This window comes from Macaca thibetana, chromosome 14 (genome assembly GCF_024542745.1).
Source record: "Macaca thibetana thibetana isolate TM-01 chromosome 14, ASM2454274v1, whole genome shotgun sequence".
NCBI lineage: Eukaryota > Metazoa > Chordata > Mammalia > Primates > Cercopithecidae > Macaca > Macaca thibetana.
Window position 1 is genome coordinate 70252294 of NC_065591.1, and position 17017 is coordinate 70269310.

Genomic DNA, 17017 nt, shown 5'->3' on the forward strand with positions numbered 1-17017 from the left:
ATTAGAAGCCAAAAGAGACACTGTTTAATAAAATCAGTTTCCAGGGTACTTCTTAAATAGTGCTTTAGAACCAAACTAAGATCCTTTCCTTATGTCTTAATATAACTGATTTTAATCCACATTATTTCCACCAGGTAAGTGGAATGGTAGGATGGAATCAGAGAGATGTAGGTTTCAATCTAGCTCTACCACTTATTAGCCCAGTAATTGAGCTAATATCATTGAAGCTCATCTGTTATTTATCAAGTTTGTATCCATTAGCTGTGAATCACTTCTTACAAATAGGTTATGATTGATTATGCAAAATTTCCACTGTTTGGCACACAGGAGTTCAAAACATTGTAGATATTAAACATGTACACACAGGCTGGTGTTCCATTTTAAAATTACCTATATGACTTGAAAGCCCATGATCATTCACAATCAATTGGTGCAATTTATTACTATTATCAACATGATACTTCCATCTAGCAGAGTAGTAAAGATTTACAAAAAGTTCGAAAGAAAATTATGGTTCCACATTGAAATATGCCTACTCTGCTCACACTCATGTTAAAAGATTAAGACAGACACATCCTTTCAGACAAAAATCAAAGTTTTAATTAAAAAGATAACAGAGAAGCTAAAAAAGAGCTACAATGGCAGCCTGTTTCTTTCAGTCTCATCCATTCTTTTTAAGTCTTGTACACATACAAACTCTTACGTTGTATAGAAAAAAGCACCATACTTACTAAAAGTGAAAATGTGACCATATCATAATTCTAGGGGTCAGAATTCCCTAATCTCAGAATATTTCAAAATGATACTGAATCAAAGGGCTTCAGGGAAGACGAAGCCATCAACACCAAAGAAGCCCAGGAAGAACAATTTAAGAATATAGTAGTCCCCCACTTACCCACAGGGGATATGTTCCAAGACCCCCAGTGGATACCTAAAACCACGGACAGTATCAAACCATATAAACATTATGTTTTTTCTTTGACAACAATGGCCAGGTAGTATATAAAGTACAGATAAGCTGGACAAAAGGATGATTCACATTCTAGGCGCGATAGAGCAAGACATCTCAAGATTTCATCACACAATGAGAATGGCATGAAATTAAAACTTAAGAATTGTTTATTTCTGGAATTTTCCATGTAATATTTTGAGACCACAGTTCACTGTGGGCAACAAACTGTGAAAAGCAAAACCACAGACAAGGGTGAACTACTGTAGTGAAACACATGGCAAGTTTTTAATAATCACAGATCCCTATAAAAAACTAAAAAAGAAAAATGGTTACCTTCTATATTACGCTCTTGATTTCCAAATTATTCTACACTCTATTTTTCAGAAATCTTAGAACCTGATTCCTGATTTTACATGTCAATCAGAATTTCTTGGAAATTAAGGATGACATTTTAACAAAAATTGCATTTTCTTCCTTTATTTCCTTACATTTCTTCCTATTATACTGAAAGAATTAACAATGAATTAAAATGATGCAATCTTCCTGTATTTCCTCGCTTTTGTTCATTAAATGTTTGAAAACAGGTATAGCAAAAACACAGAGGATTCAAATGGCTAGAATACAAATTTCAGCTGCGTCACATCAGCTCATAATGTTAAGTAAATCATTTCATCTGGCTGGGCCTCATTTTCTCCATTGTAAATTTGAAGAATCTGATTAATAATCTTTTATTCTCTCTAACCTCTTTATCAAGCTTATAAATATGAAGCTAACGGAAGAGTCTTGCAAAAACAGGCATAAACATGTCTTAATGCCGAATTTCTTGCCTCTGTTCAGCCTAAGCATTATAATACTATTGATCGGCATCACCCAACAGAACTTTCTGTGATAAATAGAAATGTTCTGTGCTATCCAATATAGTAGCCAGTAGCCACATGCAACTACTGAGCACTTGAAATGTGGATAATGCCACTGAGGAACTGGATTTTTTTACTGAATTTCAATTGATTTAATACCAAACAGCCAAAGGTGGCTAGAGCCAACCATTATTGGATGATCGGTTCTAGATCATGCAAAAGTCATTCCTGGCTTTCCTAAGAACGAGCCCGCCCTGGTATATCACTGTGGCTGACTGGGCATGCTTGTAAAAGCAGCAAGTTTTAACTGTGACACACACCACAGAGATGCAAAAATTAACACCTCTCACTAAGCTATCTACATAAATAATTTTTGCTACTGCCTCTTCAGGTTGTAGGGCTTGTTTCAATTATCTGGTAAGTTGCAAATGAAATATATTCTAAGTTTCATCTTCCTAATAATCACACTTAAAACAGATTGCTGTCTTAAAGCCTAAATAGCCTCCACAGAAGTGTCAGAAATCATACCTTGGCATCACAATTTCCAATAATTTTAATTTTTTCTGCCTTCAGTTCCACATTTTGCCTTTTGGATGGACTTTTTACCAGCTGCCCTTGTATTTCCACAGAACTCCCAAAAGTTAATTCTCTACAGTAACAAAAAACAAGATAAATATCATTATATACAACCTTCATTTTAATATCAACTATGCAATAAGAACATTAAAATGCTTAATGACAAAAGTTTTTACCCTCAATTGGTTAATCTTCAGAATCAATGGATAATCTGTTGTATAAATACAGTATAAAATTATAAAAATGAATTCCATAAGCTTTAAAATGGGAACAAATAGAGTTAAGAATTTGTATAATTCAGAATTAAGAGTTGTACAATTGCCCTTATTAAAAAGTTAGTTGGCCAAAAACTTTCAAAAGATTACAGAATACATGCGAAAACTGCAAATCAAAATAAAATTAGCCGGGAATTCTCTGTCCTATTTTTGCAATTAAAAAAAATTTTTTTTTTTTTTACTTAGTTGGCTGGTGATCTAAGCACATAAGGTGCTACTTTCTGGTTAATAAGACTAGGTTCGAGTTCAAGTTCACCCACAAATTAACTGTATGACAAGTATGAAAAGTCATCTCAGTTCATTTAAGAATCATCTATTAAAAAAGGAGCTCGTAAATGATAGTACATCTGTTCTAATTCTTTTTTCTTTTCTTTAAAGAGACCAGGTCTCACTATGCTGCCAAGGCTGGTCTTGAACACCTGGGCTCAAGCAATCCTCCTGCCTTGGCCTCCCAAAGTGCTGGGATTACGGGCATGAGCCACCACGTCCAGCCCATCTGTTTTAGTTCTAACATTTCGTAATTGCAGTAAGTATAACAATAAGTGCCTTCCTAATAAACTATTAAAATATTATAGCAACACAATAAATTTTATTAAAGTCAGTCAGGAGATTCTCCACCTGATTGCCCACTATTGCATTATGGGTGGGGAAATCTGGTATACTTTCATCAACCTGAGAGGGTAATTTGAGATGCTCTGACTTAAAATATGTAATACCTGACATATACGAATATAAATACTATCCTAAGGTTTCCTGGGAATATCTCAAAGAGTCATCCTCCAGAAACTCTAAAATCTAGGTCCCATTAGACGCATGTGATTGCTACACTGATATAAACAATCAAAACAATTACAAAGTTTTTAAAAGGTTACCATTAATAATAGGGCCAGGTGTGGTGGCTCATGCCTGTAATCCCAGCACTTTGGGAGGCTGAGGCAGGCAGATCACTTGAGGTCAGGAATTCAAGACCAGCCTGGCCAACATGGTAAAACTCTGTCTCTACTAAAAATACAAAAAATTAGCCCGGTGTGGTGACACACACCTGTAATCCCAACTACTCAGGAGACTGAGGCACCAGAATTGCTTGAACTCATGAGGCAGAGGTTGCAGTGAACTGAGATCACGCCACCATACTCCAGCCTGGGCGACAGTCAGACTCACTCCAAAAAAAAAAAAAAAAAAAAGTTACTATTACAACAATTTTTTTTTGTTCTGCCCAGTTGACCACATAGTCTCTGATCCATTAACCTATTCAATGTGTAAACAGCATTAACCCTAACAATCCTCAGAATAGCAAAGCACTCTTATTCTAACAAATTAGAACAATGTTCTCTTCCTCAGAGCTGATACCTAACATTAAAATGGTGTTAGTTTTTGGTTTCGGGGTTTTTTTTTTGGAGACAGGGCTCTATCACATAGGCTGCAACACCGTGGCAAGATCTTGGCTCACCACAGCCTTGACCTCCAGGGCTCAAGACATGCTCTAGCCTCAGCCTCCCGAGTAGCTGAGATTATTGGTGCATACCACCATGCCCAACTCATTTTTATATTTTTGGTAGAGATGGGGTTTTACTATGTTGCCTAGGCTGGTCTTGAACTCCTTGACTCAAGTGATCCGTCTGTCTCGGCCTCCCAAAGCGCTGGGATTACAGGCATGAACCACCACACCTGACCTAGTGTTAGTTTTAAAACCTAATGAATGAGACCATAAAGTTTCTTCCATTTGTTCAACAGGCAATAATCTGTCATATTGTCAGCACTATGCTAGAGGTCAAGAATACAAAAAAGAATGAGATGCCATTCCTAACCTCAGGAAATTAAGAGTCTAGCAGGAGGAGTCAAATAGGAATACAGTTGATTACCATCCAATGTGATATGCTTTAACACAGATGTAGGCACGGGATGCTATGGGAGCACAAAAAAGGGGTACTTGACACAGTTATGGGATAGGAACATCAGATGATGCCTAACTAAGCAAGAACTATGAAAGACAAGAGGAGAAGAGGCTGTATTGGGCAGAGGCAGCAAGATGTACAAATGCTATTAGGAAAGAGCAGAACAGCTTAGGGGAGCCGCAAGTAATTAAGAAAGACTGAAGTGAAGCATAGGTTGGGGATATTAGCATGTGATGATGTCAAATAGAGGAGGAAAGGCCTGAGCTTGAAGGATCTTGATTCCAAATATTTGGACTTGATCCTCAAAGCTATGAAAGCAGATTTGTTTCAAAAGATTACTCAGGGTTCAATGTAAACACTGGTTTAGGGAAGGGAGAAGCACTAGAGGTGAAAAACAAAAATCAAAGAATTCTTTTAAAAAACAAAACTCACCTACTGTCAAGGCTTGAATCTGCAACAATCTGAAGGCTTTCCAAAGATGACCCATCATTTACATGCAGGAACAAGACTTCCTTCTGGGATCGGACAGAACGAATCCATCCCTAAGGAAGAGAAATATTTCTAATGTGAGAGTAAAACATTTTATGTTTTCATTACACATACACACACATACACTAAATGAAAGAAAAACATGTACGCACAATCCTGCCTCAACAGATCGACTTCTTTTAGTTCACCAATATGCATACTTAATTTTATATGTTCAATCACAATGGGATACACACTTTGGTATTCTATCTTTTGTTTTCATAATAAAGCACAACATTTCGAATGGATGCCTCACATTCCTTCAAATTCCTTCACATTGATGAGCCTAATTCATACAACCAATCTTCCCAATATTGGCAATTCCAGGTATTTCCTCCAAGAACCCTGCCCCCTGACCCAACAATAAATAACAGGGCACATATCTTGGTGCCTTTCTCAGGATATGGGGTACGCCCTTCTTTCTGGTTTCATCTCACCATGCTGCCCAGAAAGCACCTCCTCTTTGGTGATTCTAAATCAACAGTAATTTCCAGGCTGGGTGCAGAAATCCCAGCACTTTGGGAGGCCAAAAAGGACGGATCACTTGAGGTCGGGAGTTCGAGACCAGCCTGGCCAACATGGTGAAACGCTGTCTCTACTGAAAATACAAAAATTAGCCAGGCGTGTTGGCGCTCGCTTGTAGTCCCAGTTACTGGGAGGCTGAGGCAGAAGAATCGCTTGAACTCGGGAGGTAGAGGTTGCAGTGAGCCAAGATCGCACCACTGCACTCCAGCCTGGGTGACAGAGCAAGACTCCATCTCAAAAAAAAAAAAACAAAAAAAAACAACTAATTCCAAATGACCACTTTCTTTCACTTGTTAAACTTAACATTTATTGAGCACTTTGTAATGTGGTTCTATTCTAAGCTCTGCATAAATATTATGCTACTTAATCCTCAGAAGAACTTAATGAAGCGGTTATCATTTTAGAGCTGAAGAAACATTATTTAGAGATGTCAGGAAAACCTCTCTAAATATTCCAGGACATAGTCACCAATTAGTAGAGTTGGAATTCAAAAGGAAGTTCTTACTTCAAAGTTCATGTTCTTATCAACGAGCTTTTCTGGGACGCTATTATAATTCTGCCCCATCCCCAGTTCCCCTGCCTAGGGAACACATCCTTCAGAACTTGGCTGAAACGTCACCTCATGCAAGATATCTTCCTTAACTTTTTCAGTTACATTAACTTCCTGTTTTCTTACAGTTCTTTACTTACCTTACTACCAACTATCCTATTGCTAAAATTATTTGTTTTAACCATTGGAGCAGGGCTGTCCAACAGAAATATAATGAGTCACATGTTTAATTTAAAATTTCTTTTTGTGGCCATGTTGAACATAAAAATAGGTGAAATATTTTACTTAACCTATTATGCCCCAAATATTATCAACATATAATCAATATAAAAACATATTGAGATATTTTGCATTCTTTTTGGTTCTTCAAAATTGGTATGTATTTTACACTTAAAGCACATCTCAATTTGGACCAGTCAAACTTCAAGTGCTTAGAGCCAAAAGTGGCTGGTAGCTACCATATCAGATCTCACAGGACTAAACTGAAATCCTCTAACCTGGGCAGCAGGTTCTCTTTTCATCTTTGAATTTTTCTCTTGACTAGTGCACAAAGTATCATTAATGTATGCCTAATTAATAGACAAACAGACCTATGGAAAGAATATGGAACTCAAAGAAATGCAAAGAGGAGCAGACTGGCCATACTGCTAAAAAGCAAAGGATATGTGACGGCAACAAAAATCACTGCAACAGCAAGCCATGACTCTGTCACTACAATCATGGGTGACAGAGCAAGAACCTACTCAAAAACTAATAATTTATTATAACCACATCTGCCAGGCTTATGCCTGTAATCCCAGCACTTTGGGAGGCAGGAGGAGGAGGAGGACTGCTTGAGTCCAGGAGTTCGAGACTAGCCTGGGCAATACAGTGAGACCCAGCTCCACAAAAAGCTTACAAAATTAGAGTATGGTGGTGCATGCCTATAGTTCCAGCTACTCTGGAGGCCGAGGGAGGAGGACTGCTTGAGCCTGGGAGATGGAGACTGCAGTGAACTGAGATCACACCACTGCACTCCAGCCTGGGTGACAGAGCTAGATCCTGTCTCAAAAAATAAATAACCACATCAGTGTACTTCAGCAACCTAATAAGAAACAGTCAAACCACCTTGTTTATTCTGCACCTCTTCTATGTGGAGCTGCTGCAAATATTATACTTGCAAGAGAAATAATAGCAGCTAACATTTGTAGACTATAGCCACTGTTCTAAGTATCTTATTTCCATTACCTCATTTAATTTTCAGGACTCAGGGACAATTATTATCTCTATTTTCATAAGAGGAAAATAAGGTGTAGAACGCATAAACGCTATGCAGAGATTTAAACCTAAGCTGCTTAACTCCAGAGCTCTTTCAAACTGCTACATTCCACTTTCTCCGAATTCATTAAAAATAAATTACATGCAGAGCCCCACAATAGGCACTGAGGTGACTAAAAGTTTAAAAGGCATGGTTTGAACAAGTATTTACTGTCAGCCATGTGTGATTACAAAGGCAGGTAAGACACGGTTTCTGCTCTCAAGGAGGGAGACCAAGACAACCACTTTATAAACCTGGATATTCATTATAAGGGATAAAGACAGAGAAAGGGGGCTTGTTCGTTTACCCTTTTGGTATGATTAACAAGTTTACAGGTAATACCCTGGAATCATGAAAGCAAAGTTCTAGTGCTTTACAGTCATCGGAACAGTTTTGCGAAAAGTAATGGAAAGCAGAAAAGTGGAAACCCGCGACGCCTACCTACACTTTCTAACTTTTCCCTGCTGGGGGTTGTGTCTGACCCGACCGTAAAAGAAAAGCTAGATGTGGATGTGCCATGTAAGTCCCTACAAGAAAAAACCCACTCCCTTCCCATTCACCAACCTGGACCTTAATGCGCTCCCCACTCGTGTTCTGGGCCCCGAGAGCGTCCCGCACGCTCAGTTTGGCTGAAGGTTTGTGCCTGGGGAAAGGGGCGGAGGAACAGAAGCGCACGGACCGAAGCAGACAGCGGACTCCCAGCATCGCGCGGCCGCCCAGGCCCTCCGCGGGAGCAGCCCAGACCCCGCGGTTGGAACCCCGCCTGCAGCGGCCCTCCTTTCTCAGCGGCTCCCGTTCCGCGGCCGCAGCTCTGCTCTAAGGCACTCCAGAGCCCCTCGGACGCGCGCTTACTCCTTCAGAACACCCAGCTCTGTCCCCACAGAACCTCTCCGTTTCCCACTTCCAACGGGGCGGAATGGTCAGGACACTAGGCAAACGCCGGAAACAAACCACGTGCACTTGGCAGCCAGGGCGCCCCGCTGCCCGCGACAATTCTAAACCTATGCGCAGACCCCGAGCCGCAACACGCGCCGCCACTCCGACGACACCACGCCAACGCCGCTTACGTCATCACGCTAAGACGAAGAAGGGAGAGCATGCGTACTTGTGACCCAGGCTTAGGGAAGCGCGCGGGAGGGGGCGGGGTCAGGAGCCGAGACGGAGCGGAGCTAATGCCCTAAGGTTGTAGAGGTTATCGCTGAAAGAACCTGGGAGCACATCTGAGGGTCTTCATTTCTAAAGTTTCCAGGTGAGGCTGAGAAGCTGAGAGGCAAAGAGTGACTGATGGCAAGGGAAACCGTCTCCATCAGTCAACAACAGGGATCCAACCAAGAGGAGGCTCTTAGCTGTTAACAGGATTCGCTTGAAGAGATCAGTCGTTCCGTTCCTGAGTTCTCCGCAGAGAAAAATCAGACATAGCCCCTCTGCGCAAGTCACAGTTGTGTGGTATCAGCTAAACAGGCAGTTGCATAAAAGGGTGATCAGTTTGCCTGACAGCGCCTAAGCGTGGGACGCCAGAGGTGGCTTCCTGGAGAAGGTAGTCCTCTAACAGGTAAATAAGAGGAACTGGAGGGACCTTGCATATGGCCGGCAAGACGGTGGGAAGATGTAGCAGAGACTGGAGGAATGTCGAGTGTTACCAGCCAGAATCTTCCAAGTCTCCCTCTTCCCTCTGACCTCCAACACGGCTATCTGTATTTGTTTGACCTGAAAACAATGACCCTTTTATATATTGGGCTACCTTTTGTTTTAAAAAAAAAAAAAAAAATCTGTAACTCAATGACAGTCATGAAAAGGTTTTTAATCTAATTTAAAAAATAAAACGTTTGGCCGAGTGCAGTGGCTCTCGGCCTGTAATCCCAGCTCTTAGGGAGGCAGAAGCAGGAGAATTGCTTCAGCCCAGGAGTTCAAGACCAGCGCTCGCGCTCGCTGTCTCTCTCCCCCATCTCTCACTCTCACTCTCTCACTCTCACTTTTACCTTACTTAAAGTTGCTACTGTTATTATGCCCATTTTACAAATAAGAGAACTTAGGCACAGAAAGGCTAGGTGACCGGCCGGGCGTGGTGGCTCACGCCTGTAATCCCAGCACTTTGGGAGGCCGAGGTGGGCGGATCACAAGGTCAGGAGATCGAGACCATGGTGAAACCCCGTCTCTACTAAAAATAGAAAACATTAGCCGGGCGCAGGGGCGGGCGCCTGTAGTCCCAGCTACTCGGGAGGCTGAGGCAGGAGAATGGCGTGAACCCGGGAGGCGGAGCTTGCAGTGAGCCGAGATTGCGCCACTGCACTCCAGCCTGGGCGACAGAGCGAGACTCCGTCTCAAAAAAAAAAAAAAAAAAAAAAAAAAAAAAAAGAAAGGCTAGGTGACCTACTTAAGGATACACATTCCGTAAGTGTGAGATTTAAACCCAGAAGTGCTGGCTCTATGCATTTAAGCAGTGTGCTATATTACATAGTATCCCAAGGTGGAAAATAAGACCATGATCCCTTCCATCAAGGAGTTCATGCTTTCGAGACGGAGACAAGGAAGAAAAGAGACTACTGAAATATAAACCAATAAGTGCACACATAGATGTATGAGTTGTCTGCATTTGTTTGGCCTGAAAACAGTCACTCTTATATATTAGGCTACCTCTTAAATTTATTCAAAAAATTATTTTTGATATTTTATCCAAATATTATATTGGATAAAATATAATAAAATTATATATAATATATACATGTATTACAATATTATATGTTATATAATATAAATGTGTTCCCTGGTTCTTTTAATAAAATTATAAATATAATAAAATTATAAGTATAAAATAGTATAAAATTATAATTAAATTATAATATATTGGATAAAATATATGTTTATAATATAAAAATATGTCGGATAAAATATAATATAGTCCAGAGAAGGAGAAAATTAAGCTGAATTCTTGAAGAGGATCCATATTTTGCCAGGTAGGCATGTAAGAAAATTTCCTGCCAGAAGGTGAACAGGGAAGGTTGCCAGGAGGGCAAATGGCCTGGAAAAATTGTAAAACCATTCTCAAGACAGACTAGAAAATATCTCATCTGAAAATACTCGGTGTTGGAGGTGGAACCTACTGAGAGGTGTTTGGATCATGGGGGCCTCATGAAGGCCTTGGTGCCCTCCTTGCGGGAGTGAATTCCCACTCCATTAGTTTTTGCAAGAGCTGATTGTTGAAAAGAGCCTGGCACCCCCCTCCCTCTCTCTTCTTTCCTCTTTTGCCATGTGATGCTTGCTCCTCTTTGCCTTCCTAAATGGCTGAGTGACAACAAACCTTGACATTATTTACTTTGAGTGGAAGCAGATTCTGGTGCGATGCTTCTTGCACAGCCTGCAGAACTGTGCAGATAAATGAATACACTTCTTATCGATTAAAAAAATATATAGGCCAGGCGCAGTGGCTCATGCCTGTAATTCTAGCACTTTGGGAGGCTGAGGTGGGCGGATTGCCTGAGCTCAGGAGTTTGAGACCAGCCTGACCACAGTGAAACCCCATCTCCACTAAAATACAAAAAAATTAGCTGGATGTGGCGGCATGTGCCTGTAGTCCCAGCTACTCAGGAGCCTGACTCAGGAGAATTGCCTGAACCCGGGTGGCAGAGGTTGCAGTAAGCCGAGATCGCATCACTGCACTCCAGCCTGAGCAACAGAGTGAGACTCTGTCTCAAAAAAATAAATAAATAAAAAGGGCACTTCTTGAACCTTGAGAAAGGAAGAATGGAAACTTGCAGCCAGTGCCATCGGAATTATGCAGCTATGGACTTTTAAGGGAAAATAAGTTTGTTGGTTCAAAATCTGGGGAACAAGACAGTCTGGGGTACATAGCAATGATGTTTATCCCAGTGAAAATCTTTTCTTTGCCTATGCCTACCCTGTCCAAGTGATCAAAAGTAGTAACCAGTTGGCTCATTTCTTACTCATGCCACTTTCTGTCTTGCCTTCTGCTATGACTTGGATATGGTTTGTTTGTCCCCACAAAAACTCATGTTGAAATTTAATCCCTGATGTGGTGGTGTTGGGAGGTGAGGCCTAATGGAAGGGGTCTGGTGTGTGGGAGCAGATCCCTCGTGAGTGGCTTGGTGCTGTTCCCACGGACTGCATGAGTTCTTGCAAGAATGGGCTTGTTCCCACCACAGTGGGTTGTTACAAGGCCAGGATGCCCCTCAGGGGTTCCCCTTTTTGCACATGTCCACTTCCCCTTTGACCTTCTTCACCACGTTGTGATGCAGCACAAAAGCCCTCACCAGAAGCCAGGGCCATGCCCTTAAACTTCTCGTCCTGTAGAACCATGAGCTAAATAAGCCTCTTTTCTTTATACATTGCCCAGTGTCAGGTATTCCTTTACAGCAACGTAAAATGGACTAAGGCACCTTCTTTCTCTCCCAACTCCCCCACTCCAGGGGACAATGTGCAGCTTAAGAACTGGAGTCTGAATCCCAGATAGTGAGGATCCTGCCTTCCTTTACCCTCTCACTACTTGTTTAAGCCAAAAGGTTAATTATGTTATTAGCAGGGGACCACTGCCCCAGTATGTTGAAGACAAGGGAAAACTGGTTGAAACTGAAGATTAGTAAATATATATATATATATATATCTCATTGAAAGTTGACTATACCACTTATGCTTCTGGTGCTCAGTTCAAACCATCCCCTGTATCTTGTGCTGTATCAAATCACATCACCTTCTTGTTTATTTTTGTTTTCAATGTTGGCTTGACACCTTCCCTTTTAGATTCATCACCTTCCAGACAGTAGCACAAATGTTTTTAATATGAGTATATAGTTGACCCTTGAACAACATGGGTTTGAATTGTGCCGGTCCACTTGTATGTGAATTTTTTTCAATAAATATATTGGAAATTTTCTTGGAGATTTGTGACAATTTCAGAAAACTTACTAATGAACAGTGTAGCCTAGAAATATCAAAGCATTTAATAAAAAGGTCATGAATTCACAAGATACATGTAGTTACTAGTCTATTTTATCATTTACTATCACAAAATATACATAAGTCTATGATAAACAGTTAAAATTGGCTGGGTGCAGTGGCTTATGCCTGTAATTCCAGCACTTTGGGAGCCAAGGCATGCGGAACACTTGAGATCAGGAGTTCAAGACCAGCCTGGCCAACATGGCGAAACCCCCATCTTTACTAAAAATATAAAAATTAGCCAGGCATCGGCCGGGTGCAGTGGCTCACGCCTGTAATCCCAGCACTTTGGAGGCCGAGGTGGATGGATCACCTGAGGTCAGGAGTTTGAGACCAGCCTGGCCAACATGGTGAAATCCCATCTCTACTAAAAATACAAAAACCAGCTGGGTGTGGTGGCAGGTGCCTGTAATCACAGCTACTGGGGAGGCTGAGGCAGGAGAATCACTTGAACCTGGGAGACAGAGGTTGCAATGAGCCGAGATCAAACCACTGCACTCCAGCCTAGGCAACAGAGGAAGACTTCATCTCAAAAAAAAAAAAAAAGAAAAAGAAAAAAGAAAAAAATTAGCCAGATGTGGTGGCGCATGCCTGTAATCCCAGCTACTCAGGAGGCTGAGGCAGGAGAATCGCTTGAACCTGGGAGGCAGAGGTTGCATTACGTCACTGCACTCCAGCCTGGGCGACAGAGCGAGACTCTGTCTCAAAAAACAAACAAACAAACAAACAAAAAACACCCACAAACCTTGCATGGTGCTATTCATAGTTGAGAGAAATTGTTATAAGACATGCAACCTTAAGGTTTAACAAATAGGGCCAAATTTTTTCCCAAGTGTCACCAGTGTCACCAGCCATATATGAGAGTTTCAGTTGCTTTACATACTTGTCAACACTTCATCTTTGTTTTTTTAATGTGAAACACTTCATAAATATGTTTGTCATCCTTGAATGGGCCATGCTAATCTCTGTATCCTTTCAATTTTAGTATATATGCTGTTTAAATGAGAATAATACTTGGTCTTAATCAAACTTTCTAAAGTAGCTGTATTGGTGGGGGAGTAGTATCCCCTGCTGTTTTAATTTGCATTCCCCTGATTATTATTTTTGTCTGATGCCTTTTTAGTGTTTATTTTCATTGGACTTCATTCTTGGTAAATTGACTGTTTACATCTTTTGCCCATTTTTCTATTGAAAAATGAGTAGTCTTATTTTTCCTAAAGGCTACTTTTATTGAGTAGTCTTTTTTCTTATTAATCTATATAAGTTCTTATTGCCCATGTTTTAGTTACTAGTTCTTCTCAGTTATATGCATTGCAATATTCAACCACTCTGTGGGTTGTCTTTTCTATGGTGTATTGTGAGAAAATGGCTGAATGACAGCAAACCTTGAAAATATTCGATCCTTTTCTTAAGAGTGAACAGTTCTTGAAGAAAATTATTAAGACACTCAAGCATTACTCTTTATATTTTTTCTGGCAGTATAAGACCAGTGCTTTACCATGTCTCCTGTTATTCTTTAAAAAATGGTTTCTTTTCCTAATTTATATTTCCTTACATTTTTTGTTCTCGTTGCACAGTTAATGGCCTTCTCCACAATTTTTATGTGGTGATCTTCAAGGAACAATTTTAAAGTTTAGAATCTCACTGTACATTGTTGGAGACTGATTCTGGCTGTTTGCAAATATTTTTGTGTATGATTAACCTCTAGTTTACACCAGAAAACAAGATAACTCATAAAAGAAAAATCATGTATTTTCTTTTGGATTACTCAAAACTTCAAAGATTGAGATTCACTTTTTAAAATTTCTCTTTATTGCAGCTGGGTGCCATGGCTCACTCCTGTAATCCCAGCACTTTGGGAGGCTGAGGCAAATGGATTGCTTGAGGTCAGCAGTTCGAGAGCAGACTGGGCAACATGGCAAAACCCCATCTCTACCAAAAATACAAAAAATTATCCAAGTGTGCTGTTGCACACCTGTGGTCCCAGCTACTCAGGATCACCTGAGTCCAGGAAGTGGAGGTTGCAGTGAGCTGAGATGGCACCACTACACTCCCACCTGAGTGTAGTTGACAGAGTAAGACCTGTCTCAAAAAACAAAATAAAAGTTATCTTTATTGCTTACACAGTGTATTAGTCCATTTTCATGCTGCTGATAAAGACATACCCAAAACTGAGTAATTTATAAAGAAAAGGAGGGTATTTTTTTTCTTTTCTTTTTTTTTGAAACGGAGTCTCGCTCTGTCACCCAGGCTGGAGTGCCGTGGCACAATCTCAGCTCACTGCAACCTCTGCCTCCCAGGCTCAACTGGCTCTCCTGCCTCACCCTCCTGGGTAGCTGAGATTACAGGCATGCACCACCATGCCTGGCTAATTTCTGTATTTTTTTTTTTAATAGAAATGGGGTTGCACCATGTTGGCCAGGCTGGTCTCAAACTCCTGACCTCAAGTGGTCTGCCTGCCTCAGCCTCCCAAAATGCTGGGATTATAGGCATGAGCCACCATACCCAGCAAAGAAAAGGAGGTTTAATGAACTCACACTTCCACATGGCTGGGGAGGCCTCACGATCATGGCAGAAGGCAAAAGGCATATCTTACATGGCAGCAGACAAGAGAGAGAACTTGTGCAGGGGAACTCCCATTTATGAAACCATCAGATCTTGTGAGACTTATTCACTGCCACGAGAACAGCATGGGAAAGACCCGCCCCCATGATTCAATTACCTCCCACCGGGTCCCTCCCATGACATATGAGACTGTGGGGAGCTACAATTCAAGATGAGATTTGGGTGGAGACACAGCCAAACTATATCATGCAACTTCATAATGAGCACTCTATCTTGTCCTTTTACACCTATGTTATGTCCTATATTATATCTTGTCCTTTTACACCTATATTACACCTATATTATGCAGCATTTTCCATTAATGAGACAGAAAAGAATGGACAGTGGTTTCCAGTTTCCAAAAATGTTACATGTGAAGAAAAAATGCATCTGAAACAGTAAACTCTACAAATGATCAGATTATTTTTTAGGGGGTAGTACTTTATAACTAATATAATTTAAGTTTACAACCGTGAACAAAAACTTGATCGACCTTTGGTCGGTATTATTATTGTATTAAAATTTTCTACAAATTAAACACTTTTGAAGAGGAAAAAAATGTCTACAGTCCCATATCCCTTTATTGCCTGCACCTTGGGCAGATTACTCTCACTTCCCCACTCTTGGTATGTCACTGCTGGCAAGTATGATATTTTCTGTAAACTTTTGGCAAATACTTTGTCACATAAGAAAGTTCCCTGCTATTCCTGAGGGATTACTACTCACCCAGTATATGGTCAGCTCTAACTACATAATGTCATGAAGAATGAAGGATATATTTGGAAAAGAATATAGTGTGCTTAACAATCTGTAAATTCTAAATTTGAGAAAGTTTTATTCCTATGGCAAAGAATCTGGAAAATATGTTTTCCTGAAATCCATGCAGTCATCAGCATTCACCATTGGTCTAAAACTAACAGACAATCCTGTAAGCACTTAAAGACACAGAAAGGAGATGAACTTATGCACTGGCTTTTCAAGCAGGAAGATAATTAACAATGACTCTGTACATTTGTTTAAATTTCTTTCAGAAGAGGCTTGTGAAAGGTATATTAGAACAAGGATGGCAAGCTGATTCTACTTTCGCCTGGATGTTTCCATTAATAGGTGTATTCCTTTAGCAGAACATTCTTGAATTCCACCAATCCCTGTGAATGACAGTAAAGAAGATTCACCACATGTTTTCCCTGAAAATGGATTTATCCTACTCTTTTCAAGTTTTACTTTCAGAATCATGTACATTGACAGGCATTAAAAAGGCAAAATCTTTATTTTCAATGTATTAAATAATTTAACATTTCTTACTAGAGTATGATATACAGTATATCCAGAAAGAGTATGACATATATGCACTAATCATAAATTATACTAAAAAGTCATTGATTCAACTCCTGTTTTTGTAATAGTCTAATGTTTACCAACTTGGAAGAAGCCCAACAAAATTATAAAGTTTGGTTTACTTTTCTTATTGACTGGGTATGGTACCCAGCCTTTAAGATGGCCCCAGTGATTCTTGCTTCCTGGTGTTCACACCCTTGTATAGTCTTCTGTGACATTAATCATATAGGATTAGTTTATATAACCAGAAGAATACAGCAGATATGTTGGTGTGTGACTTCTGAGGACAAGTCATAAAAGACATCACTCCTTCTGTCCTGGATCACTTGCTCTGGGGGTACGAAGTCCCATATTGTAAAGATACTCAACTAACCCTAAGCAGATGTCAATGTGGCAGGAAACTGAGGCATCCTGCCAATAGTCAGGGCCATCTTGCCAGACATGTGAATAAATCATCTTAGATGCAGGTCCTCTACCCCGCCAAGCCTTTGGATTACTATAGCTCCAGCTGACATCTTGGTTACAACCTCATGAGAGACCCCTAGCTAGAATCACCAAGCTAAGCCATCCCCAAACATCTGACCCACAGAAACTGTGAGAATAAGAAATATTTACTATTGTATTAATGCATATGTTTTGGGATAATTTATTATACGGCAATAGCCAA

At 40.4% G+C, this 17017-nt stretch overlaps 2 protein-coding genes and 1 non-coding gene across 5 annotated transcripts in view; all 3 read right to left on the minus strand.

The window, feature by feature from the left end:
• The window catches only part of NARS2 (asparaginyl-tRNA synthetase 2, mitochondrial), a 137449-nt gene extending 128915 nt beyond the window's left edge, over window positions 1-8534 (minus strand). Inside the window, exons 1-3 of one of the 3 annotated variants that reach the window (XM_050757484.1) lie at window positions 8020-8534; window positions 4988-5097; window positions 2338-2458 (exon numbers count right to left, since the gene is read on the minus strand). In XM_050757484.1, coding sequence (XP_050613441.1) covers window positions 2338-2458; window positions 4988-5097; window positions 8020-8160 — 372 coding nt within the window. In that variant the 5' untranslated portion in view covers window positions 8161-8534. The remainder of the gene's footprint in view (window positions 1-2337; window positions 2459-4987; window positions 5098-8019) is intronic. The other 2 variants (XM_050757486.1, XM_050757485.1) reach the window with 2 other exon arrangements.
• KCTD21 (potassium channel tetramerization domain containing 21) overlaps window positions 1-17017 on the minus strand; it is a 540409-nt gene that overhangs the window by 400096 nt on the left and 123296 nt on the right. The gene's annotated exons all lie outside the window — the stretch shown is intronic.
• Window positions 13316-13417, minus strand: LOC126936669 (U6 spliceosomal RNA). Its single transcript, XR_007719497.1, has one exon. It is a non-coding gene; the product is annotated as a U6 spliceosomal RNA (small nuclear RNA).